Below are 25031 nucleotides of genomic sequence, written 5' to 3' on the forward strand. Positions count from 1 at the left end.
ACCCTCAAAGATTGTAACAGTACTACAAACTAAAGAGGAAACCCTGTGCCAAAATCCACTGGGAATTTATATTAACTCCAGTGCCCATCATTTGATTCATGGATCCAGATTAGCTGGAGAGAAGTTAAGAAAAAGCCCCAACTCAGTCACTAACTCAGGACACAGGAGCTACACCACCTTGAAAATCAAATCCTTGTTGCCCAGCCATCATCTGAGCTAGCTAGAATTGAGATCTGTGCCCACCCCTACAGTATTCCTCAGCCCCTTTCTTTCACCTGCATGGTAGAAACTACAGATTTCAATTTTTGGTACAACTGTGGATTGAGGAGTGAGGGGCACTTTGCACCCCTGGATATACAGTCACCACAAAGGAGTCTTGCAAATGGATGGAGGGTGGAGGATCCCTAGATTGTAGCAAATGCTGAGAGTATATAACACTTGTTCAAAGAACATTTGTCTGACGGTAGCAATTATCTATGCAGATTATCTAAGAATTGGAGCAGAAGATGCTCCTGCCTTAGTCCAGCAGGCACTGGAATTGACACAGGTACTTAGGAGGCCACCTCATTCCAGATACAGATCTAAAAGGAACTGAACTCCCCTGTGAACACGGAGGAGGCCCAAGGGCATGTGGAAACCTCGCAGGGTTGTTAAAAGCATGGGTTATGGAGGCAGAAGGCCTGGCTTTAAATCCTCGCTCTCCTACTGACCAGCTGTAGAGTGCTGGGCAAATCACCTAGTCATCCAGAGTTTCAGTTTCCTCACACATTACATGGTAGTGATATCTACCTCAGCAATTGTAGGAAGTAAGCAAGTTAAAGTCTGAAGTGCTTAGTGCTCTGGCTTGCACAAAGAAGTGTTTAAATAATTACTTTCATTTTTATTAGCCATAAAGAAGGAATAAATTGAGATAAAGAGAAGGAATGAAAAGGTGCATCCTGAAATATGAAAAAAAAAATAAAAGGAAACTCCAAAAGTAAATTCCCATAAGAGGAACTAATCAGCATAATTGACACTACTGAAAACTTCGTAGGTCATATGGGTAAATTTGATCACTCTCAAAAAAAAAAAAAAAGATGAGAAAAAATTAAGATATAACAAACAAAGGAAAATACGATTTTTGAATTCTATGTGTGCCAGCCCAAAGAAAACAGAAAAATGAAAGAAGTAATAATTAAAGAAAACTTTCCTGGGCACCTGGGTGCCTCAGTCATTGGGCGGCTGCCTTCGGCTCAGGTCATGATCCCAGGGTCCTGGGATCGAGTTCCACATCGGGCTCCCTGCTCCGCGGGAAGCCTGCTCTCCCTCTCCCACTCCCGCTGCTTGTGTTCCTACTCTCGCTGTCTCTGTCTCTGTCAGGTGAATAAATAAAATCTTTAAAAAAAAAAAAAAAGAAAACTTTGCTGAACTAACCCAAAGAGCTAAGTTTATTTACTGACAGTTTTTATTAGGTCTATGCAAAATTAATGAAAACTGCTAGTAATAAGGCATATCCTTTAAAATTTTTAAAAGTCACACATACAGATATTGGAAGGGAGCATACAGAAGAATCATTACTTGCAGTTATGTTATTCAAGACCTGGAGAATGCAAGAGAACAAATGGAAAGACTAATGAGTTTAGAAAGGTAGCCAATTGCATAATAAATATACAAAGATTAAAATAAGCCTGTTGATTGGTCAGAAAATATAATGGAAAGACAATCTATTCACAACAGAAGTACTACTAATACCAATTTAAAAAGCAGTGAAATATAAGTGACCCAACTTACAAGAAACGTACAGGACCCTTAAAAAGAGAACTGCGAAACTCCTGGGGGACAAAATGGAATACTCAAAAGATTTCTTGGTCAGGTTCATGTACAGATTTTTCCCTCATACTCTGGAAATTCAAAGGAATTCATACAAAAATCTCAATAGGACTTTTTAGAAACTTGAAAAAAAATGTTTCTAAAGCCTTTTTTTGTGGAAAAAATGGGCAAGTAGGCAGACAATTCAGAAAGGGGAGGGAAAAAAAAAGGTTGGAATGAGTCTCAGCAGATACGAAAATTTTTTTCCAAGGTAGAGTGACTAAAATATTAGTCCAAGATCAGTGGAACAAAAGAGAGTCTAGAAATGTTTCTCACTTTTAGGGTGATAAAGATGGCTTTTAAGTGGGGAAAAAAGTTATTTATTAAGAGATCTGGCTACCCATTTGGGAAAAAAAATAAAGCTAGAATCTTACTTCACATATAACATCAATAGACTTTGAGATGGTTCAAAATTTTAAATATAATAAATAAAATTATATAAAACAAAAACATGGTAGAATATTTTTTTATAATCTTGAGAGGTGAACAGCCCCTTACGTCATTACTCAGAAGCTCAAACTATCAGAGAAAGAGCAAAATAGAAAAAGTAGAAAAAGATCTGTAGTAACAGATAAAGATTAATAATCTTAAAAAAAAAGAATTCTTCAAATTAATTAGTAAATGATGAACACCCCACAAGAGACATGGAAATGAGTGGATAATCCATGTAAGAAAAGATGCATACAGCCAGCAAACTTAGGGAAAGGGTTGTTCATGCTTATTAGTAATACAAGAAATGGGCACTCGTGGACTATTGATAGAAGTATACACTTCCTTCTCTTCTGGAGAGCAGATAGACAATGTCTTTAAGTTTAAAATGTGGATTCCCCTTTGACCCATTAATTCCACTACAGAAATTTATCCTAATGAGATGGACATGTCTGTAGAGGCATATCTCAAGATTGCTTTCCCTGCAGCCTAGCTAATCATAGTAAAATATTTGGAAATAACCCAGATTTTCATCAAGTGGTTAAAAAGCTGATATATTTGTACAGCGCAATAGGATGTAGCTATTAGAATATCATGTAGATATATAGCTACTAACATGGGAAGATGTTCAGGGCACAGTATTAAGAATATTAAGTTTAAAAGGCAGATACAAAATATGTGTAATTCTACTTTTATTTCATTGTGTTTACCTATGCATTTCAAGAGATGCCTGTTAAATACTTATCAAGAGGTTTTGATTTAGTAGTAGAGTTATAAAGATTTCCCCCCCAACACTTTTAGTTTTTCAACATTTTCAAGTATTTTTTAGCAAAAGTTATTTCTAGCAAATCAGCAGCAAAATTTTATTTAAAAGAAATGCTTCCTTCAAATAATAAATATTAATATCTAAAGAGTTTAATATCAAAAATCAAAATAAATGACTTACTAAGTTTCAGAGTACATATATATGTATATCTTATCTTGAATCTTCTGTAATTGTATGTCTGCATATTCAGAACTAGTTTTTACCTGTGTTGGTAATTTATGATTTATTCTTACAACATGCTCTGTAAAAACTTATGGCAGTGCATGTGTTAAATTTGTACTAAGTGGATCGTAATGATTTATTTACTTTATTCTTGTTTTTGAAATATTAAATTGTCCTCAGAAAATACTCCATTTTGTTTTAAAGGGATAAAGTATTCTTCAGATGATGAGAACTATCTGATCTTGGGAAAACTCTGTATGTACATTTCTAGTAATGAACTCCAAGATTTAACTTACGGTTAATAAAAAACCCAAGATGAACTTGGGCTTATCAGTTTGTCTTGGATGTTTATTTTGATTGCAGCATCACATCTGAAATCCAATTGTAAGCATCACTTGTAATCAAAGCACTGTAGTAGGTGTGACAAATGCATTTTAACAAAATTATACCCATGTTTTATTTGGTGAAATATTATTTTGCTTAGGAATTAACACTGTAATTCTGTTTCACAGTTTATCCATGTAATTTGGGTTTTTACATATCTTGCAGTTTCTTTTATCCTAAAGTAGGTTTGAGTTTATTAGCTGGTTTCACATAGTCTTGTTTATAGACCTATCACTATAGCTTCTAAGTGCTTCTCAGATTATGTTCCTTTTTTTATGTCTATCAAACTACATTTCCACATAAACGAAAACTCTTAAGTTGCTAGAATTCTTTGCCTCTTTATTGTCAGCCCGCTGGTTATCTAAATGAAGAGCACTGTTTTCCAGTTTTGTTCCACCCGGTGGTAGGCAATTTATCTGGAATTTTTATTTCACCATGAAGAAAACACTAAGCTATTTATACTTACAAATTTATTTGCATCCTTTTGTCTTCATCTCCTATTTCATTGGAAGTGATGACCATCCTGCTTATTAAGCATTAATTTATCTTTTCCCTGGATCGCTTTGCTCTGGCCTCTTCATGAACTTTGCTCTATCAAGTATTCCCCGAATCCTGTAGCTTCATCATGTCCCTACACATAGAAACACCTCAAATTCTTTCCTATCCTGACTTCTAGAACAACATTGTCCTGATACCCCTGCCCCCTTCTTAGTTTCCTATGTAGACATCTCTTCTTCCACTCACCTTTTAAATGTCGGCATGCTTTACTTTTGGATTTTTTTCTCTACACATTACTCTTGACTGGTATCAGACCCCAGACATCAGTATATCCTTTGTACACTCAAACCTTTATCTCAAGCCTGTTCTAAGGCCCATATAGGGACCATCCACTGGACAGTGCTTGGATATCGTTCCACAAACTTCTGAGAATCAGTATGTCCAGAATTGAATTCTTCCCTAGCTCCGTGAATGACGACAGCTTGCACCTGGCTACCCAAGTCCAGCAGCCATTTTCAATTCTTCCCTCTCCCTTATCCCCAGTACTGCATCCTGTCGGCCACTGACTTGAATGGCATCTCATCTTTGTACCACAGAACCTGACTCAGTGTCCGTGCCTGGGTCTCAGCCCTCATTACTTCCAGCTTGGCTCTCCATCCTGGCATTCTCACTGGCTGCTCGCTCTTTATTCTTGCCCTACTTTGAATCCATTGGCCACACAGTACCAGAGTGATCTCTGTGAAATGTCTGATTAAAATCCCTTAATGTGTGGGATTAAGTTGAGGACAGAATGGTTTGCAGCTAGCAAACCCGAGGGGCGGGGGGCCTTTCCCACCAGGTGGGGGGCATATCTGCCAAGAGTAGGGAGCTCACAGCTAAGCCTTTAGGGCCTTGTGAGTCTCAAAGATATGACGGCAGCACATGGAATTTCCTCCCAGAGAAAAATCTTCCTTGACCACCCCTAATCAGAGTTAGGCACCCTTCCTCTCTGCTCCTAGAATAAATCTGAACGCTTGCCACCCTGCCTAGGATATTAAATTCTGTTTAGAAGAAGATGGGTACACACACACACACACACACACACACCACACAAACATAGAAGCAAAAAAAAAGCACATCTTGCACCATTGCAATTTACTATTTATCTGCCTGCTTTCCTGACTAGAGTGGTGTGTATTTCTTGAGTGAAGGGACTCTGTCTTTCATTTCCTAAACCCATCTTCTGTGCCTCACTGGTGGAAGGAACTTAGCAAACATTTATTGACTAAGTTAATAAATATTTATTATGCACTGATTTGTGGAATGTACCTTAACTTCTGCATGAATATGTATTCGGAATGCATTTGTAAAGTAAAAATTCCAAACACTGTGGTTTTACCAAGGAGTGGGGAATTTGCAACCAGTGGGTCCTAGCTCTGTGCCCGTTTTTGCTAGAGGCCCGTCAGAGGCTGACTGGGGGACAGGGGTGCGTGGAAGAAAAGCAGCAGCTGCAGGATCAGGGAAAGAACCACGGTCTAGACAGCTTTGGGTCCCCAGAAATACTTGGGGAAGAGTTGTCAGGGAGCTGATTGCCCTAGACCAGACATTGGACTCACTGAAATAATAGAATTTCTGTTATTACTATTACTGTGACTTCCTTTGCTTTCCTCCCAGCCCCCCGAATGTTGAGGACTGGGAAAAATTTAAGTTAACACACCTTTCTGAAGTGAGCAGAGAGTGAAGAAATCCGCTTCAGAGCAGAGGTAGTTTAAAGTCCTTTTTTTTAACATTCTGATTATACCTGCTCTTTGCATTCAGTCCTTCGGTTCATCTCATCCCTCGTTGCTCTTCAGTCCATTAGCCTGAACCAGCCCTCACATTGCACCAGGCCTGTGTGGTCACTGGAATACCCTCAACTAGTGAGAACCACCATCCTCGTACAGAACCACTCAACGAAACCTAACCCTGCATCAAACCTGTAATCAACCTCCAGTTTCCAACCTTATGGAATCGAGCCAGTCAAATGTAGCATGTGCTGCCGAGCCTTCCCCTCTCATTTGCCCTTCAAACCCAGAACTTTCTGCCTGTACTCCTTCATGCCATTTATGTCCCATTTATTACCCTTTCTCCAGATACATTCAGAAATTAAGCATTTGATTAATTATAAGATGATCTTTATATATCCCCGTGTGAAGTAATTGGAAGATGAGCAAGTCATTTTTCCCTCTAGAAGGTAGCTAGAATGTGGGAGTAGCTATGAATCAGATGTCACTCAAACTGTTAATGAAAGCAAATTGCTATAAACCACATGATGGGAAGGAACGTGGAATGGCTGAAGCTTAGTATGATAAGCAGTTGCTAATCAGGAGGAGTGAATATTTTCATCATTTGATTGAACTTTTTTGCCTAAATAGAATTTAAGCTTCTTGAGGTGAGGAATTAAAATCTAACACACTGCTGTAGAGGACAGGCATTCAAGTGTTTGAGGAGTGAAGGATTATAATGGTGGGTTAGGTTTTCCCACCTGTAAACTCTGCTATATCAGGTTCTATTTATAGTGCCATTTGTATTTATTATGATTATGTATTTTTAAACTTTTATTTTATTTTTCCCATAAAGACAACTTTTATTTTTTTTCTTTACATATCTGTTTTGGATATACCTTATCTAGATGAAGAGAAGACAAGGACTTGGAAAGCAGAGTATCCCTTTCATTACAATTTCTTTTTACATAACCTTTTTAAACTGTCTCTCCTATCAAAGGAGAAGGGTTGTGCACCTTACAACAGGCAAAAAAGGCTTTTAGAAAATAAAATATTTTAAATTGATCCATTACAATTTTTCAATTTTCTTGAGTACATCGGAAAGTGGGGAAAAAAGACAGGAGGAGGGGAAAATGGTCCTTCAAACAACCCGACTGTAATAGCCTTAGTCAGGTTTAGTATACTATTTATATTTTTTCTCCAGACAGGTACAAAGGAGGTTCAAGTGCTCTATGTGCTTGCTTTGCCATACCTTGATATTACATATATAATATATATATATATACACACACACACATATGTGTGTCTGTGTGTGTGTATATATTTAACTCCCAGTAATCCTGGCCAGTGTTTATCTAAACTCTTTGAAGCATATGAAGTCCCAGTTATGCAACATAACCCTGGGCAACCACAAACAAGGCGGAAGCACATCTCCCAGAAATAATACTTGTTTACCAAGTATTATTACAAATAATGCTGTATCCCAAGTATTACACACACACACACATATAATGTATATTATGTATATATATTTAATTTGAAGTTTAAACTGTATTGCAGAAGAACCCACAGAGATATGTAAACATATTGGTACATTAACTGTAAATTGCAGATTTAACATTTGGATCAAGTACAAAAAAATTGGCTTTATATACCGTCAAAGCTCAGCTCTGGGTACCTGCCATCTTGCTTCAAAGAAAATCTCCCTTTGGATGGTTAAGAGGAAAAAATCATGGAATTTTAAAGAAAATAAAAGTAAAACCTATCAATTAAAAGATTTGTTTTCCTTTATTATTTTATTTGAATGAAACAAGCATCCAAACTTCTAAACCTTATTTAATTTTAGCTTGAAAACCTTTAACAGCCTAATTCTTAAACTTATGTTCTAAATATAGAAAGTGCATAACACAGGTAAGTATTAATTTTTAAATGTCAATTCAACTTAGTAGGAAAAAAGCAATTGATGTGCTTCAGTAATAACTTCCACTTGTCTTTAACTTGTTTTATTAAAGCTTGCAATTCTATTTAATTGGCATGTAATTTAATTGCCACATAAGTTATTTAATTATATGCTATAAATGGAAAATGTTGTTTATAGGCAATCACCATCTCTTTTGTTAAAATCTGGAATACTAGATCTCCCTCAATCTTGTGTTTATTTATTTCTTCATGCTGATTAGTTGCATTGCATGATTGAGTTATATCACATATTTAATTGATTTTGCTATTGTTTATAATGGGGTATGTATGTGTGTGTTTGTATTTTTTATTCTATTTCAATAATTCAGAGAGCCAAAATTTAACCTACTTTATTAATGAAAACAAAGGCCCAGAAGTTTCCTTCTTTATGGAAGGTACAATGTCATGCTGTCCATCCAGCTCAGCACGCCTTACCCTCCACTCTTGCCCAATTCTAACCCATTACTTTGAAGGTTTACCTTAGGTGTTACTTCTGCTTGCAAGGCTGTTCTGACCCCACTAATAGGTTAGATGGTTTTTCTCTGAGTTCCTTTAGCAGAATAACTACTACAGAGTTAGACCTAGACCTGGTCTAGTCTTCCTTTTCACTAGTGTGGCAACCTTGGGCCTTCGTAAGCTTCAAGTTTCATGGTTCTAAATCAGGGATAATAGTTACCTTACTGGTTGTTCTAAAAAATATATTAGATGCATCTTTCTATGCCTTTGCACACTATTGGCACATAAAAAGCCTGCAAAGAAACTTAGCTCTCTTCCACTAAGTACTCAGTAAATATATGTTGAATGAACGGATGGATTACAGTTACCTGGTTTTTTTTTTCCCCGGCCTTATTGTATAATTGACAATAATTATCAGCTGACTTGTCTGACTCCCACTGCTTTGTTTACCCAAGGGTGGTCTTTTGTCTCATGAAAGGTAGAGAACAGTACCTGCCACATAGTACGTGGTTGGTGAATTGATTGAAAACTTCTAGCTTGCCCATCTGACTAAAAACCTAATAAATACTTCAAATAAACATCATTCATTTAACGTATTTGTTAAGCACCTACTCTGAACCAGGCACTGTTCCACTCCCTGGTTCTACATCAGTGACAGCCTGTGATTTCATAGCATTTGGATTTTAGTGGAGAAAGGCAATGATAAACAAGTTAAATACATGGACTGTTGAGTGATAAGAGCTATACAGAGAACTAATGCAGAATAAAGGGCAAGAGTATATTGAGAGCAGGTGCTATTTTATGTAGTGTGATCAGGGAAACCTTCCTAGGAATGAGGGACCTAAAGGAAATGAGGGAGTCAGTGGTGCAGATAGATATCTGGACACAGAACTTTCCAGGCAGAAGGAGTAGCAGGTGCAAAAGCCTTGAGGAAGGAACATCCGTGTTGTGTTTCAGGAAGAGCAAGGTGCTCTGACTGGGGTGGAATGAGCGAGTGGGAGGGTAACAGGTTAACACCAGCAAGGTAACCGGGAGCCTTGCAGATCAGTGGAAATGTTTAGATTTTAAATCTGAGTTAGATGGAAAAAACATATCCATTAGCATTTGGATACAGAAGTAAAAACGCTCCGCTACCCGAAGCTGAAAGTGGTTTATACAGGGAGTAAGTGCATGCCCTTGTCTGATAGTCAGTGGACACAACGTATTCCTTAGATTTATTTTGACAGCAAGGGAAATCATGGCCTCTTTTGCATTATATTTAATTTCAATTTATAATTATAGCTGTTCATCTAAAAATTTCAAACCTTCCTTTGAAAGCACATTATAGTGATCCAGATTTCCCAAGGCCCTGGGTGTGTTTTTTATGGGAGTATTTAAGCACTGTTGATACAAATTGGTGTCTCTGGGCCCTTGTTTCCAAATTGCGTTCATTAAATGTTTTCAGGTGCGATCAATATTTTTTGAAAGTCTCCAAATTTAGTTTATAAAATTGCATGCTTGGATTGTGGAGCAATTATCCTCTCATGTTGAGAAATATTTTAACTCTTTCCTAAGACCACATACAAAGAGAAGGAAGACATCTGCATTAAAAGATGCGGTTTTCTCTCTTTGTTTAAGGAAAAGAAATATTCCTTTTATTTGGGGCCGTATAAGCATAAAACATAACCCTTCTTTTTTTCTCAGAGTCCACATTTAAACGTGCTCTCATACTGGCTGATGATGCCCTTTCCTAAAACACTTTGTCCTCCACCCATCCACATTCCCTGCCCAGTTCAGGTTCTCTTCCATTTTAACTGCTTCCTACTTGACCAGAACTTTAACTAGTCTTCCTCTCTCCCTCCACCCTGGAGCCAGGCTGATTTTTCTAGTGGAAAAATCTGATCCTATCACTGGCATGCTTACATCTTCCAATGGGTCCCTGCAGCCTGGATCATGGAACACACACTTTTTTTTTTTTTAGACTTTATTTATTTACTTCAACAGAGAGAGACAGCGAGAGGGGGAACACAAGCAGGGGGAGTGGGAGAGGGAGAAGCAGGCCTCCCGTGGAGCAGGGAACCCGAGGCGGGGCTCGATCCCAGGACCCTGGGATCATGACCTGAGCCGAAGGCAGACGCTAACGACTGAGCCACCCAGGTGCCCCGGAACACACACTTCTTAAGCTAAGTTTTCAAAGCCCTTTTGGGTTGAGACCCTGTGTGGTCTCTAAGCCAGCCCTCTCTCCATGCTCTGTCTTCTCCAGGTGCCTGAAATAACTTCTGGTCAGTAAACACACACTCTCAGCCTCTCAGCCTTGCACGCCTGCTGTCCCCTTACTTTCCCATACGCGACACTTTCCCCCACTGCATGCCCACTTCCTACCTTATTGCCTCCCCAAAACTGCTCATCCTTCAAGACTTCAGCATCCCTGCCCCTGTGAGGCTGTCCTTGATCCACGAGGGCGGGTTGGCTCCGTGGGCTCCCGTAGCATCTTATGAACACCCAACCTAACTCTAGGTGCTGACATCCTCGATTGCAATCTCTGTAGATAGGTGTGAAGATAAGAGAGATTTCTTCCCCGGAGGTGGTTAGATTATTGAATGTAAGAACCATACCTTCCCCTGTCAGTAGCCCCAGGGCCTGTGGCAGAGCCCGGGACAACACCCGGTATTCACAAAAGATGGGTTTGTTGGAATAAAAGCTATCTGGCGGACCCTTGTCTGAATTCGTTTTTTTGCTGCTGTCGACGAAATGCAGTTTGTTCCTCACCAGAAGGTGTCACACTAACTCTACGTTTTCAGCACTGTTTTTGGCTTTCCGGCTGTGCTCTAACATATTAATTGGGTTGTTATGGGAAGGAGATGATAATTTAGGCACTGTTTACAGAATAAAACTGATTTAACCTTCAGTTTTTCTGTGAACATTTTTTTTTCCAAACCCAGCGTTCCAACTGAAATTGCCAAAGTAAAAAGGAAGACTTCAAATTTAAAAAATGATTAGAGCGAAATAAAAATTCAAGATAGGGCATCAAGTGAAGAACACAGGAAAAATGCGAAGCACAAAATCAACACCTTAGAATGGTAATGGTCCAATAATAGCTACAGCTACACAACTGTTTCTTTCCATCTCAAGCAAAATGCAAATTGTGTTTGGTATTTGAGCAAAAGTGCTGAAAGGAAAAACAAGGCCCAGAAGGAAATGTGCCTTGTTTGTAGGGTCCCTTTAACTTTGAAGAGCTCAAGATCCTGAGTAAAGAACTCTTAATCCTGGATCCATGAACATTATACATGCAATACTTTTATACACAGGACTGGAGGAGACGGAGAAGCAAACAGGAAAGGAGACATGAGGAAGTATAAATGCCCCTTGAAGGTATGAAGACGTAAGTGAAGAGAGGTTGTTTTTTAAAAAATAGGATAGAAAGTGCCCAGGTCCACATCGCTGAATACTTGCAGCTCAGAGCAATAAAGGAGGAAGAGAGTCCTTGGAATCAGAAGATCCGGGTTATGGACTCTAAAATGTCCTGGCTGTGTGACCGAGGGCCCCATAGAGCTGACCTCTCAGGCCATCCGTGTTTCCAAACATAAAATAAAGCTTATCTCCAGCGTCATGAGCGTCAAATAAGATAACTCCTGTGAACACGATTTGTGTTCTTTAAAATGCTACATTAACATAAAGCAGCCTTACAGGAGAAAAGTCAAGGTAATGTGTATTGAGCGTTTCCCTGTGGCAGGTGAGTGCTGGGCACTACACACAAACACGCCTTCGATTCCTTCCAGTGAGACGAAACTCTCTTCCAGTCAATGAACTGCAGCCACAGCCCCCTCCCGCCTGTGTCCCCTTTCTTTCTTGGCCCTGTCACCGTGTTCCAGTAAATATCCCTTAGATACGGAAATCGTGGATATCGTCACCCGTCCCTAAGCACTGAAGGATCTTCACAAGGGGTGGGCTTTATTAGAACTGGTAGTGTTCAGCATGCAGGTGCCTTGTGGTGGTGGTGGTGCTGAGTTAGAATTAGAGTTTCTAAAAAAGCTCTGGAGGTGTTTGCCAACAAATGCCTGGTGGAAGATTTCTTTTGAAGGAAAAAGACATAAAAGAATTTGCCATCAGATCAAGAATACATATGACTTTTAGACCTTATCCGGTGAATAGACGAGACTGTGTTTTCTGAAAAGGTTTCTTCTATTACAGGGTAAAACCAGTTTTGGAAGATAACACTTGGATACAGCAGGAAGAACCTTGCCTGCCCTGGATGTGCTCTCAATAAACGTTTACCAATTAATTAAGATTAGTCCCTATACCTGACAATATTAGCAATCTATATTTCTAAGGTTATTGGTTTCAATACAGGAACAGAATTATAACTTGTTTAGTAGTTTGTGATTTTCATTCCAGAAAATAATTGGATTTGGACAGGCAAAATAGGTTTTCTTGGCGTGTACATATTTTTGGATGCACTGGAGTCAAGAGGGTTATTATTCTAATGAACATCATGTGGCCTGAGTAAAAAAGAAGTGGCAAAATAAATAAATAAATAGTGAAGGAGTAAGGAAATTCCAAGATCTTACTCAGGTTAAGGTGTAGAAAGCAAACCCTTACAACAGTATGTGTCCTCAATTCGATCCTTTTATTTGTCCTTAGCCTTTATATGGGTTATATTTGAGGTATTCGCTGCTAAAAGAAACCGAATAATGCAAGAAATTAAACTTCCATCCTAAAAAAATTGTAGAAGTTTGGATCAGTATCACACAAACACTGTTGGAATATTAGCTAATCTCTGCAATGGATTATAACTCCCAGAGATTTTCTTGGGCACGTCTGCAAAATTTCATTATTTCCATGACTGTTGAACTAAAACTATCGCCAGTTACTAAAAAGACAGGGCAACTATTATGTCAGTTGTTGATTAGTAGCTCTACTCCTTGACAAGTTTACCAGTGTTGATATTTGATGTTTTCTGCAGAGTGGAATTAATGTTCTTCCAGGAGGCAATGGTAATGAACTAAACTTCACATCCACAGAGGAGACCGGACAGCAGGGCAGTCTTGCACTTTGGTCTTTATCTGTAATCAGATGCTTTATCTCCAAAAATCCTGTCTGTCAGGTTCCCCCAACTAAGCTGGATTTATTAATACAGGTTGTTACTTCTCGTTCTGATAATGAGCTGCTTTACTGGTGGTTGCTCAAAGAACTACAGAAAAGCAGAGCAGAGGACCTGTCATTCGATAGCGGACTACACAGGCAGTGGGAATTGGATATGGCTTTTAACTCCATGCCATTGATGGTAATTTTTGGTTGCTTGCCTGATTTGCCTGGGGCAACTAAAAACATCACCTTAGCTTAATTCAGGCTAATTGTCAGCTTGTACAGAGGCGCCAAATTTGAGAAATGATTGACAACTGGGTATATGTCCTCAGGTATATGACCTTGCAGTTCATAGTCGTTAGCACTCAGTCACTCAGGGCTGACCTGCCCCCAAGGACATTAGTGGAGGCCAGCCATCTGATGAGACCAAAGAGCTCTGGGAAGGAGCAGCGGCTCTTCCTCACCCAGGTGTCCACCATTCTTGTTGCATCATTGACCATCCCTGTACGGGAAAAGCTGGATGGCTTAGGGCCTATTGGTGACCTTGTCTGACACCCATTTGTGTGCGGGGAGGTTCAGGCTGCACGCCATCTGGCCTGATTTGGCCAGCAGTTTCATCATGTGGCTGTTCTCCCCGTTGATGGATTTCTCTGAATAGCAGAGTGTGTCAAGCACGAGCTAAGTAAGTAAAAAACAGTGTGTAAACCCTGATGTTGCTCATCATATTTCTTCTCCATCTAAGAGAGTTGTAAAGACTGCCTCTCTGTGACTTGTCTGTAATTTTAGGAAACACATGTGATTATAAAATACATTGCTATAATACCTATATATTACATCCATCACCTTTACAATCCAACCATATCTCAAACTCTGTTCTTTGTCCATTTATTCTTTTTAAACACATTTCCCCACACAGTGAAACAATCATTCTGTGCCTGTCACTTTTTTCGGTGCTTCTAGTGCTCTGTTGTTTAACCAAACTTCTATCAAAACTAAAATCTATATGAACAAGCTGTCGGGGCTTGCATCTAAAAACAGGGCTGCTGTCAGATGCACTGTGTACTGAAGGCTTATACCTTAGGGAAAGACAGTAAATTATACAGTAAACAAGACTTTCCCCCCAGTGTGAGGGAAAAAATCCCGAGTCATGAAAGCACTCATGAGGGTCTTCTGGTGGTCTTCCCATCTCTGTCTTTGCTGAACTTCCCTTAGATCTCTGCTCCTTTCTAAGAATGCATCTTTCTTTAAAAATTATTTTCCTCTTTGGCTTTGAGAATTTTTGTTTACTCTTTGGGAAACATCTACTCCCTTCTACTGGGCTGGAGTTGCCTGAGGATCCAGTGGCCTTCCTAGGTCTGTGACGATGTCCAGAAAGGGACACCCAGGAATTCCAACAAGACAGGGAAGGGCAGGCTCTCATCCTTTAAACCCTGCTGAGCAACCTCATGGGGGGGCAGAAACCTTCACCCAGTCTCCCTTAGATCTTCCCACCAACATAGTTGTCTGTACTTTCTTTATCTTCAGTTGCCCAGTAGATACCTGCTGGCTCACATGGACACATAAATGCATGCACGGGCTGCCCACCACCTTTCTGTGAAGGACCAGCCTTCCTGCAGCCAGAAGCTAGAAGCCAGTGGGCAGATTTCTAACCACAGATAATTTTTGTTCAGCCTGATAATGTCCTGAAAATTAGAAAATTTCACCAAAAACATCTGGCTTTTTAGCTCCTTTGGAAAAATAAGGTATGGCAATTCTAGAAAACATTTCTAGAAGGCAACGAGCAGCTGAACCCGGGATCAGCTGCCTTGTAAGACTGGACTTTCAGACTCGCCATGCAGTCTCATCTGCACGGGGCTGTCACTCCCTAGCGTCTTACATTTTTCTTTCTCCTTTTGAGTTTTGACTCCTGGTTTAAAACCATAAGGAGGAACAAAAGCATTCTAGATTGAACATCTCTCTCAGAGTGGAGTTGGCAGAACTCATTAATATACAGAGCAGTGTTAGGTTTTGTATTTCTATTCTCACTCCCTTTTTAAATTGTGGTTCTTGGATCATGAAGGAATAAAAAATAAAACAGGTCTTTACTGTACCATATACTCTCTGGGGCTATTTGCTTAGCTACACAAGACCTGAAAGGAGCTTTGAAATTTTCACACGTAAAGGTTGGATCAAGCACCTTATATAAGGCCTCATCCTCCTTTAGAGGGAAGGTGAAGGGGTTTCCTTCTTCCAGGGCTGGTGGAGGATCATAGCAAATTGTCGCAGTCTCTATCCTAGAAGAGGCCTTGTAATCCATTTAGTTCAATATAACTCTATGTGAAGATCTCTAAGACATTTGATTCCCCTTCTTGATCATTTCTCAGGATAAGGAACTGTCTACCATCAAACATTGCCCATTCTATTTTTGGAAACATTCTCTGTAATATGGGTGTAAAGTATGCACTTACTCATAGGATTGTTGCAATAGAGTCTCTAATTGTTGCTTGTTTCTAGAAAGTTCTTTTACTGAACCAAAAATCATCTTATAATTTCTCCTAATTATCTCCCATGAAACTTCCCAGTCTCTTCTCTCTTCTGCATCAAACCCTTTTAAACATTTGATGGTGCTGATACTTTCCATATTCATATCATGCTTAATTTAGATGTCACCAGTTATTTCAATGGTTTCTTCTATAAAATGACTTCCAGTGTAGTCCCTGTTTTAATAAACTTATACTTGAAAATTGCATTTTTATTTTTTTTTTACCTTCTGCAAATATTTAAGCTTTTTTTTATTTTTTGGAATGTCTCAAGTTTTTATTTAAATTCTAGTTAGTTAACATATAGTATAATAATAGTAATTTCAGGAGGAGAATTTAGTGATTCATCACTTACATGCAAAGCCTGATGCTCATCACAACAAGTGCACTCCTTACTACCCATCACCCCTTTAGCCCATCCGCCTGCCCACCTCCCCTCCAGCAACCCTCCGTTCTCTATAGTTAATAGTCTCTCTTATGGTTTGCCTCCCTCTCTTGTTTTTTTTCTTTCCCCTATGTTCATCTGTTTTGTTTCTTAAATTCCACATACGAGTGAAATCATGTGGTATTTGTCTTTCTCTGATTTATTTTGCTTAGCGTAATACACTCTAGCTCCATCCATGTTGTTGCAAATGGCAAGATTTCATTCTTTCTGATGGCTGAGTAAATATTCCATCGTGTATATATACCATACCTTCTTTATCCGTTCTTCAGTTGATGGACACTTGGGCTCTTTCCATAATTTGGCTATTGTTAATAATGCTGCTATAAACATCGGGGTGCATGTGCCCCTTTGAATCAATATTTTTATATCCTTTGGGTAAATACCCAGTAGTGCAATTGCTGGGTCATAGGGTAGCTCTATTTTTAACTTTTTGAGGAACCTCCATACTATTTCCCAGAGTACCTGCACCAGTTTGCATTCCCACCAACAGTGTAAGAGGCTTCCCCTTTCTCCACATTCTTGCCAACACCTGTTGTTTCCTGATAATTGCATTTTTAAATGTAACTCTTTTCTTTTGAAATGTTGACTGTAATACCTGGGAGTAAGTGAAACAGGCTTTTTCTATCTTAGTTTCAGCAGAGGTTCCATAGGCAGAGAATAAAACGGTAGGCGTCAGTAGGGCTGCCGAGGTGCACAACTAACTGCAGGGGGCCCCATTCACATCATGGTATACAGGAGCCGTATACCCTGGAGTCCCGCATGACCCTGTGCGACTCTGCATGAAAGTTCTAGACGCTTCCCAGAGAGAAGTGCTGGACACGCACATACGTGTCAGCCCATCACTTACTACCAGAGTGAAAAAAAAGAAAATTCATTGCAAGAAGGAAGAAGCTGGTGGTGAGGATTTCACTGGAGAGAGCTGTAAGTGTGTTGATTTCGCACACCTATCGTGGATAAGAGGGAATGCTTTCCCCTTAGCTTAAACCAGATGAGAAAGGCTTTTAGAGCACACCTCAGAGAGCTTTGACCTTGCTTCTGAATTTGGAAAATGCAGTGAATGATATATACATGGAGCTATGACTCATGGAAGCTCAGTGTTCCAGATGTCATCCTATCAAAGCAAAATATAGAAGAACTTGCACATCTGAGAATGTAAACCAGTATCACACTGATCTTTTTAGTTTTGAGATCACATTGATCTCAAAATTGCCTTATATTGAGTTTCCAAGCAACCATCCAGGTATTTCTCATACAGACTGTAATTCAGTTAGATATCTTGATATTGTAGATGTGCAAAGAATTTTTTGAGGTTAAATCAGAACCAGCTTGCTACAGAGGCAGATTATTCAACGTGGATTTAGAATGCCTTAGTTTATATCTTATTGTCTTCTTTGTTGGCCAACCCATTAATCTCTTTGAGTCTCGATTTTCTCATCTGTGCCATGAGAATAATGGTACCGCCTCACCTTGCCCACCCTCAGAATTATGGGAATTTAACGAAGTAATGTGAATGGATTGTTAGCTCTTTGGAAGGACTCCATAAATGGTTCCCTTCTGCCTTCATGATGACACCCTCAATTTGTATCATTCCGAGACACCCTGCAGGGGACAGTATAACACAGGGGCTGAGAGCCATTGCTAAGGAGGTGTCACCACTTAAAAAGCAGGTGATTCTGGGCAAATTACTTCAATCCTTTGCTTCTCAGAAATTTTCTCTGCAAAAAGGGGGAAATAATAGTATTTGAGTGTAAGATGAGACGACATTTCAAGTATTTTAGCACAGAGCCTGGCACATGGCATGGATCCAGTAACTTTTTAAAATGGTCATTACTGCTGCAACTATAAGGGTTTCTTATTTTCTTTGATGACAGGGCCTATAACTGTCCTCCAGAAATCTGAACTAAAGGTCTCTTTGAAACACCCTTGACCACTGTGCTTGCTCTGAGGACAACTGAGTGCCTTTAATTTAGTCTGAAAATGATTGGTTGATTTCCAGCAGAGGGAGGTAAAGGGAGGAATGCCCACAGAATGCCATTTTGCTGGTTTCTCATTCATTTTGACCCACAATTTTTACTAAAATCTCTTGCCAATCCTCTGAGATGTATCCTCCCCAAAATTCGAGGTGTGCTATGTCCCCCAAAGTGACAAGGTTGCTTTGATTCAGTCACTTTTATTTCATTCATCAGCTCTTCCTTTTATTGAATTAATTAAAAAGTCATTTGTGTTTCTGCTGTGCTGCTTCCCAGAACCTCTCTGGACTGTAGAGGATGACCTGGGTTATTAGGAGCTAAGTTGCAAAGAGAGAGAAAAAGGTTAATTTAGGCTTGTCTGGCCAAAATTTGAGAGTTTGGGATATAGCAGTATTTAACAACCTTTATATACATTTTTTTTAACTTTGTACTAGTAGAAATATTTATTGAAACAAATACACAAATCTATATAAAATGCAGTTTATTAATGTCATAGATACAAAAATATTTTATTTGAAATTATTTTCCCAAATTATCCAAAGATTTGAGTTTATGGCTTAACACCATAACATTTTTAGATCTACTTTTTTTTCTTATCAATTCATAAGCATCAATAGTGGCCCTTGTAAATCATCATAAATGGACCAAAGCATATTGTACATTGTACCAATGTACAAATGTACCACAATGAAATGACCCATTATAAATTAGATTAAAAAGAAAAAAAAAGGAAAACTTATTTAGCTTTGGTCATCTCGCCCTCTGGAAGTACATTATTTCTTCTAGACACATGGAAATCCTGAGAATAGCTTGCAAACCCATGTTATTACCTCAATAAACCCTTAGGAGTTGGGAACCCCAGATTAGGAATTGCCAGGTATGGCTTTAGCCGGGATCATTAAAACCAAATCATTTAGTAGGAAAGATCTTATGTGTATTGAAGAAAATGATGATTTTAAACTCCAAATGATTTATTCCTTTCTTATTTGTTTCTTTAAATCTAAGGTGTTTATCTTAATTACTAACATACTATAACTAAGTTTTCACTTATTTAGAAGTGAAATAACTACTTTTAGGGGAGGAAGCAAGAGCTCTGGATCAGAAAGATCTGGTTCCACTTACAAGTTGGTCGACATTCAATGAGCCTCTTTGAGGCCTGGTTTCACCATTTATAAAAAAGATCAGTAACACCTAACTTACAAGATTGGTTTGAGGATGAGAAAGGATGTATGTATAGAGAAGATAGTGACTGGCTCGGTGTAGGTAGTTCTTAAGATGTAGATTATTATGAAGACGAACAAGTTACCATATTCTCAGTGCTCACTATATACCAGGCCTCCGTCATTTTCTGATGAGAAGACTGAGGGATAGCTACTATCAGTAGCTTTCCCCAAGTCACGGAACTATTATATAGCCTATTAATCACTATAGTCCAGCTTTGCTGTGATAACCAACAACCCCCAGATCTCGGTGGCTTTAAATAGCAAAGGTTTGTTGCTCATCTGTGTTCCTGTCCATTTGGGGTTTGGGGCGGGGAGTGGGGGGGGGGGCTCTGCTCCATGCTGTCCTCACTTGGGAGGACAGGCTGAGGAAAGTGCCACCATCTGGAAGGCTGCTGGTTGCTGGGCCCAGGGGAAGACAGAGAATCGGCCCAAGTTCTTAAAATAGTCTACCCAGAAGTGACACATCATTTTCCACTCACATTTCATTAGCCAGAGCAAGCCCTATGGTCCTGCCTAACTTCAAGATGATGGAGACGTGCCAGCCTCTCTTGTATCCTGAAGTGTACAAGAACCAGACGTTGGTGACCAGGAACACCTTCCACAGTGCCAGAATTCCAATTCAAACCCAGGTCCCCGACTTAAACATGGACAAAATAGGGGAGCCGGAACCTCTTACCTCCTCTTAAAGCTGTTCTTTATAACATGGCCATACTGGTACATCTAAAGAAAATGCTCACAATTTACAATATCACCTAGATGTGACTACTCAAGTCCAAGTGCAAAGGCATGAAGCCAAGCAAAATGAAGGGGATTTATGGGTTTTCTACGTTTTGTGATTATGGATAATTGGAACTGAGTGAGTACCTTCCATTTAAGACTTTGCCTCTTTCTTTGTCATTTAGTTGCCTTTTAAGTCAGTAAAGCTGCATTTTCTCCTCTTGACCTCCTGTCCCTTCTTGCTAATGCTTCTCTACATCATGGCAGACCCCAGTGTTAACAACTTTGCTTCCCCTCCCCCCACCCTTTGGCTTACAGCTGAGGAAATAGCCTCAGTTGCTGTGTGTGACTATAGGGCACATCGGAGGGACGAGGCCATGACATTTTGTGCTTCTGTTTCCAGTGTTGTGGAACTTGGGCTCAAAAGAGCATTCTCCAGCCTCCCTGCCCGACCAACCATTTAGCTCAGGGATAAAAGCTCCCTGTGGAGACAGCCCTGCACAGGTGCAGACAATCAACCCTGCAGTCACGATTCCTCCTGCTCAACCCAAATGTGGAATCTGAAGTGGTCTTTATTGAATGAGAGAAAAACTTACTAAAAAAAAAAATGTGAAGGAAGGGAGGAATCCCACAATTCTGATCTTGGGTCTGCAGTGGGGGTTGTGTTACTGAACTGTGCATATCCCAAGGAATTGCCATGTTTTTCTTTCCAAATGCATTTATACAGCTCAGGAGCTGTTTTTTTCACTGCACTGGGTTTTCCTGCAGTTGACGGGTGGATAATCTTGATCTCCAGCTCCCACTCCAGAATGGTTTTCCTGTGTGCATGTTTTGCATGTTTTTTGATGCTTCATCCACACTTGCATTTCTTTTGTCACAATAGGATAAGTCTCATTAATTCAGAATTTGTGATCCCTCCAACAATAATGAAACTTTTTTTTAACTTTTGTGCTCTTAGGGAGAAACTGTTGGCTTGAGCAATCATTAGTGAAAGCATACTCAAACTCCTTTAGGGGTGCTTATTTACATGAAACTACTAGATTAATTACCAAAACTATCTTTATCTAGTCAATATTTCTTCAGGACCCTATCAGGTAGCACTTTCTCAATCTGAGTTACAGTATGAATTTGTAAGTAAGAAAGCTACGTTTTTATTTTAAAAGTTACTATAGTTTAGATGGTTTGTTCTGTGAGCTTGACTATCACCTACCTCCCATGTGAACAATCCCAGTCTTCTGCTCAAAGCCGAGAATGTACTTCCAACCTGAGGTTAAGAAGTGCAGTTTTGTTTATACGACCCAATGCAAGGAGTTACAGTTCCCCCTGTCCCTCTAGCTGTAGAGAGGAGGAGAACAAGATAATTCAGTCAGCAGTTTGCGATGCCGGCATTCTGGAAGACCAGTACTGTTCTGCTTCCGCAGAAGAGCCAAGGCCGTTGTCATTTAAACCAAATGAAGCTGTAAAGTTTTTTAGAGATGGGTGCTCTTAAAGGCTAGAGGATGTGGAATGTTCCATTTGCTCTGTCGGAAAACAGATGTGCGGTAATAAATGAAATTCCTGCTCTTCGGTTTCTTTTCACCAGTCACATTATTGAGCTACTGTTCTTAGAGAAAGTTGGGAGGAGAACAGTTGGTACAACTGAGAACAGTCTTCCTCTGGGATCAGTGACCTTATAGTTATTACCCTCCCCATTGTGTGGTCATGCTTCCTTGCCTCTGGGACGTGGGGAGGAATCGATCAAAGTGTTCAGAAAGGGAGGTGACCCCGCAGATGGGGCTTGACACCACTGAGCCCTGTTCAAACCCCATTTCCTTGATGAAGCCATTACCTTCCTACCTTTCCTCCCTTTTCTCCTCTTCCTTTTTTCCATTCCAGATCACAACCTCCATTAATGTTTGGGCTACAAGAATGAGAACAGGGTCTGTAGACACTGCCTGAGTCCACTGTTGCTCGAGAAGCTTAAGCAGGGAGGTGTTAGCTTGTTAGCTCTTCTCCCCAGGCCCCATCCACCGGGCCAACTCCCGCACAGCTATTAAGGCCCATTGTAAGAACTGCCTCCTCCGTGAGTTTTTCTCTGACTTCCCTAGAGGAACTTTTTTGGGGTAGGGCTGGAGAATGTATTTATCAGTAATATAATTACTCGAAAACAATAAAAATAATGAATATCCTTTATTTTTCTTGCAGATTTCTTCATGGTTATGCCTCCCCAGTAGCCTTTATGTTTTTCTCTTTTCCTTCTCTTCTCCTCCATTAAGGCCAATCTTTTTCCTCTCCTGGTATATAATACCTGGGAGAGGGTGGTGAGGAAGAATCGGGGTGTCAAGACTAGAGAGAATAATAATGTGATTCCTTGAGAAGTGATATTCAGCATCACAAAGAGTGGGAACATGGCTGGAAGTGGTGGGGGACGAGGATAGGACAGGAGCATTAGTTAGAAGGCACCATTACTGCACCTTTTGCATACTTCCATCATAGCACTTAGCACTTTGTCATTCTTTGCCCACATGTCTATCGAGCCGATAGCCTTCAAACTTGAGGGCAGACAGGAGTTCTGGTCATCTTTGAGACCTCGGGTGTAGTAAATACCATTGATTTCCCGTGGCCACCACATAAGTTCATTGACTACAATTCAATTGATCTGTCTGCGGATTCAATCCAACTCACAAGTAGGAATAGAAGGATCTGGAGACATCTTGCCTGTCTGGGTTACTCAGAACTCTGAATGAGGGATATCCCTTTAAGTCTGTCACTCTGTCGTACATGCTCTCTCAGCCTTTCCTATCCCTAACGCCATGCTTCACTAAGTGGCTTACTGGAATTAAGCTAATTAGGGAAGCTTATTAGGGAAGGCTGGAAAACAAGTCAGGTTTGAAGTTAAATCCTTGTGCAGGTGCTTTTCATTCTCCAGCTTCTCAGTGCTGTAGCTTTGAGTGACCTAAGCTAATGTTGGAGGATGTAAGGTATCAGGGAGCACTCTTACAAACTTAACCATCTGCACAATTGGGACCTGATGAAATGCTTACCTTACTTACTGTGGTGTTATATGGGTTGGTAAAAGAAAGTAGCCCTGGGTGACATCAGATCATCATGCATAGTAATTTTATCTGGGAAGAAGTCTGGATGACTTCACCTTTATTTGTGGGAGAAAGATAAACCCGTGGGAAGACGTGTTCCTCCCAACCATTTGTGGATTCCTTCATTTGCTTCTTGAGCACCTACTCTGTGAGAGGCACTGTGACAGGTGCTCGGATAAAATGGTGAAAGATGTGGTATCTGTTCTCAGAGTCCGTAAAGGTCAATTACCTTTCTGATTGCAGTAACAACATAAACTTTTGCTGTAATGGGCCAGATGGTAAATATTTTCCATTTTGTGGGCCATGAGTTGATGTTGTAACTACTCAGTTCTGCCTTCATAGCACCAAAGTGGTCATAGATGATTCATAAACAAATGGATGTGGCTGTGTTCTATTAAAACTTTATTTAAGGTTATGGAAACGTGAATTTCGTGTAATCTTCATGTATCATATAATATTCTTCTTCTGATTTTTTCGAACCATTTACAAATATAGCAACTCTTCTTAGCTTGTGGACTGTACAGAAACAGGCAGGGGGCTGGATTTGGCCCTTGAGCCATAGATCTCCCACCCCTGACCTAGGAGATGGTCACTGGTAGTTTAGATCTGTGATTCCCAAGTCTAGCTCCTGTTCAGCCAAAGTGGAGATCTGCTTGTCTCCTGCCCCCAACCCCAACCCCACAGGTCTTCTACAAAACAAAAATCTTTTTATAAATTTATGGTACTACTGGGGACATCTGGGGACTTGTTTACCTGTGAGAAAATGAAAATGACCCCAGTGACTATTTGGTCTCTGAAACAGTTTAATTTAGTTTTCTTTTCTTTTTTCTCTTTTTTTCCCTTTCTCTATCTCCATACTAGAAATTAACATAAAAATTCTTTCTGGCTAAATTCCCAATACAATTTCACAGTGAGCATTTTCTGAAGTGAAAATTAGTAGCTTCCTTGCAGTTTTCATCAGGGATGTGAAATTGTGCAGCTCACAGGGGTGGAGAACTCAAACCCCATTTATGAATTAGTACATGCTGCCGAGAGTACCTTGCTGTCTGCTGAGTGCCAGGGATTCTTTTCTACAGAATCCTGAGTATCTACATAGTGTATTTTAATTTCCTTTCTCATTCCACCAGTGAGCAAATACCATTTTCTATTTGCACAAATGAATTAATATGTAACAACTAGTACCTGTATGAGATTATATTATTTACACCATCCTTAGGGGTTGGCAGCGCTTGGGCAAATTATAATGTCTTTCTCTAGTACCCCCTCCCTCCTGGCCAATTTTTATCCAGGTGAAATGTAGTTAACAGGGAGCAAGAAGGACACCATCAAACAGGAACCACAGGCAGTAGGAGTAGACATCTATGGGGAAGATCTGGCTCAAGTCCCATTTGTGGCTGCACAGTGATTAGGTATCTATAGAACTTCCTTGTTGAAGCATAAGATGCCACTTTCACATCTCACATCTTTTTTCTTTGACAACCTCTGCTTTTCTCTAGCTCTAGCCTTGGTCCCCAAAGCAGCCTTGAGTCCTCAGTCTCAGGATCTAAGCCATTGAACTAGAACTCTATTTTCCCCCTGCTGGGATGGCTCTGATCTTTCAGGTCAGAAAATTCTGATGGCGGAGGAAATTTGACTCCTGCGGCAACTCACAGGAATCATGGGGGAAGGAATGTTGTCATTGTTAAAAAACAACACTGTGGGCTTTGGAATCAGAG

At 39.9% G+C, this 25031-nt stretch overlaps 1 protein-coding gene across 1 annotated transcript in view; it reads left to right on the plus strand.

Annotated features, from left to right (window-relative positions):
• Positions 1–11683, plus strand: part of CRYZ (crystallin zeta) — a 37018-nt gene extending 25335 nt beyond the window's left edge. The window contains exon 9 of the mRNA XM_036092749.2: positions 11592–11683. Within this exon, the coding sequence (XP_035948642.1) occupies positions 11592–11642 (51 nt within the window). The 3' untranslated portion in view covers positions 11643–11683. The remainder of the gene's footprint in view (positions 1–11591) is intronic.
• The last annotated feature ends 13348 nt before the right edge of the window (positions 11684–25031 follow it).

The sequence above is a fragment of the Halichoerus grypus genome, chromosome 5, assembly GCF_964656455.1.
Source record: "Halichoerus grypus chromosome 5, mHalGry1.hap1.1, whole genome shotgun sequence".
Taxonomy (NCBI): Eukaryota; Metazoa; Chordata; class Mammalia; order Carnivora; family Phocidae; genus Halichoerus; species Halichoerus grypus.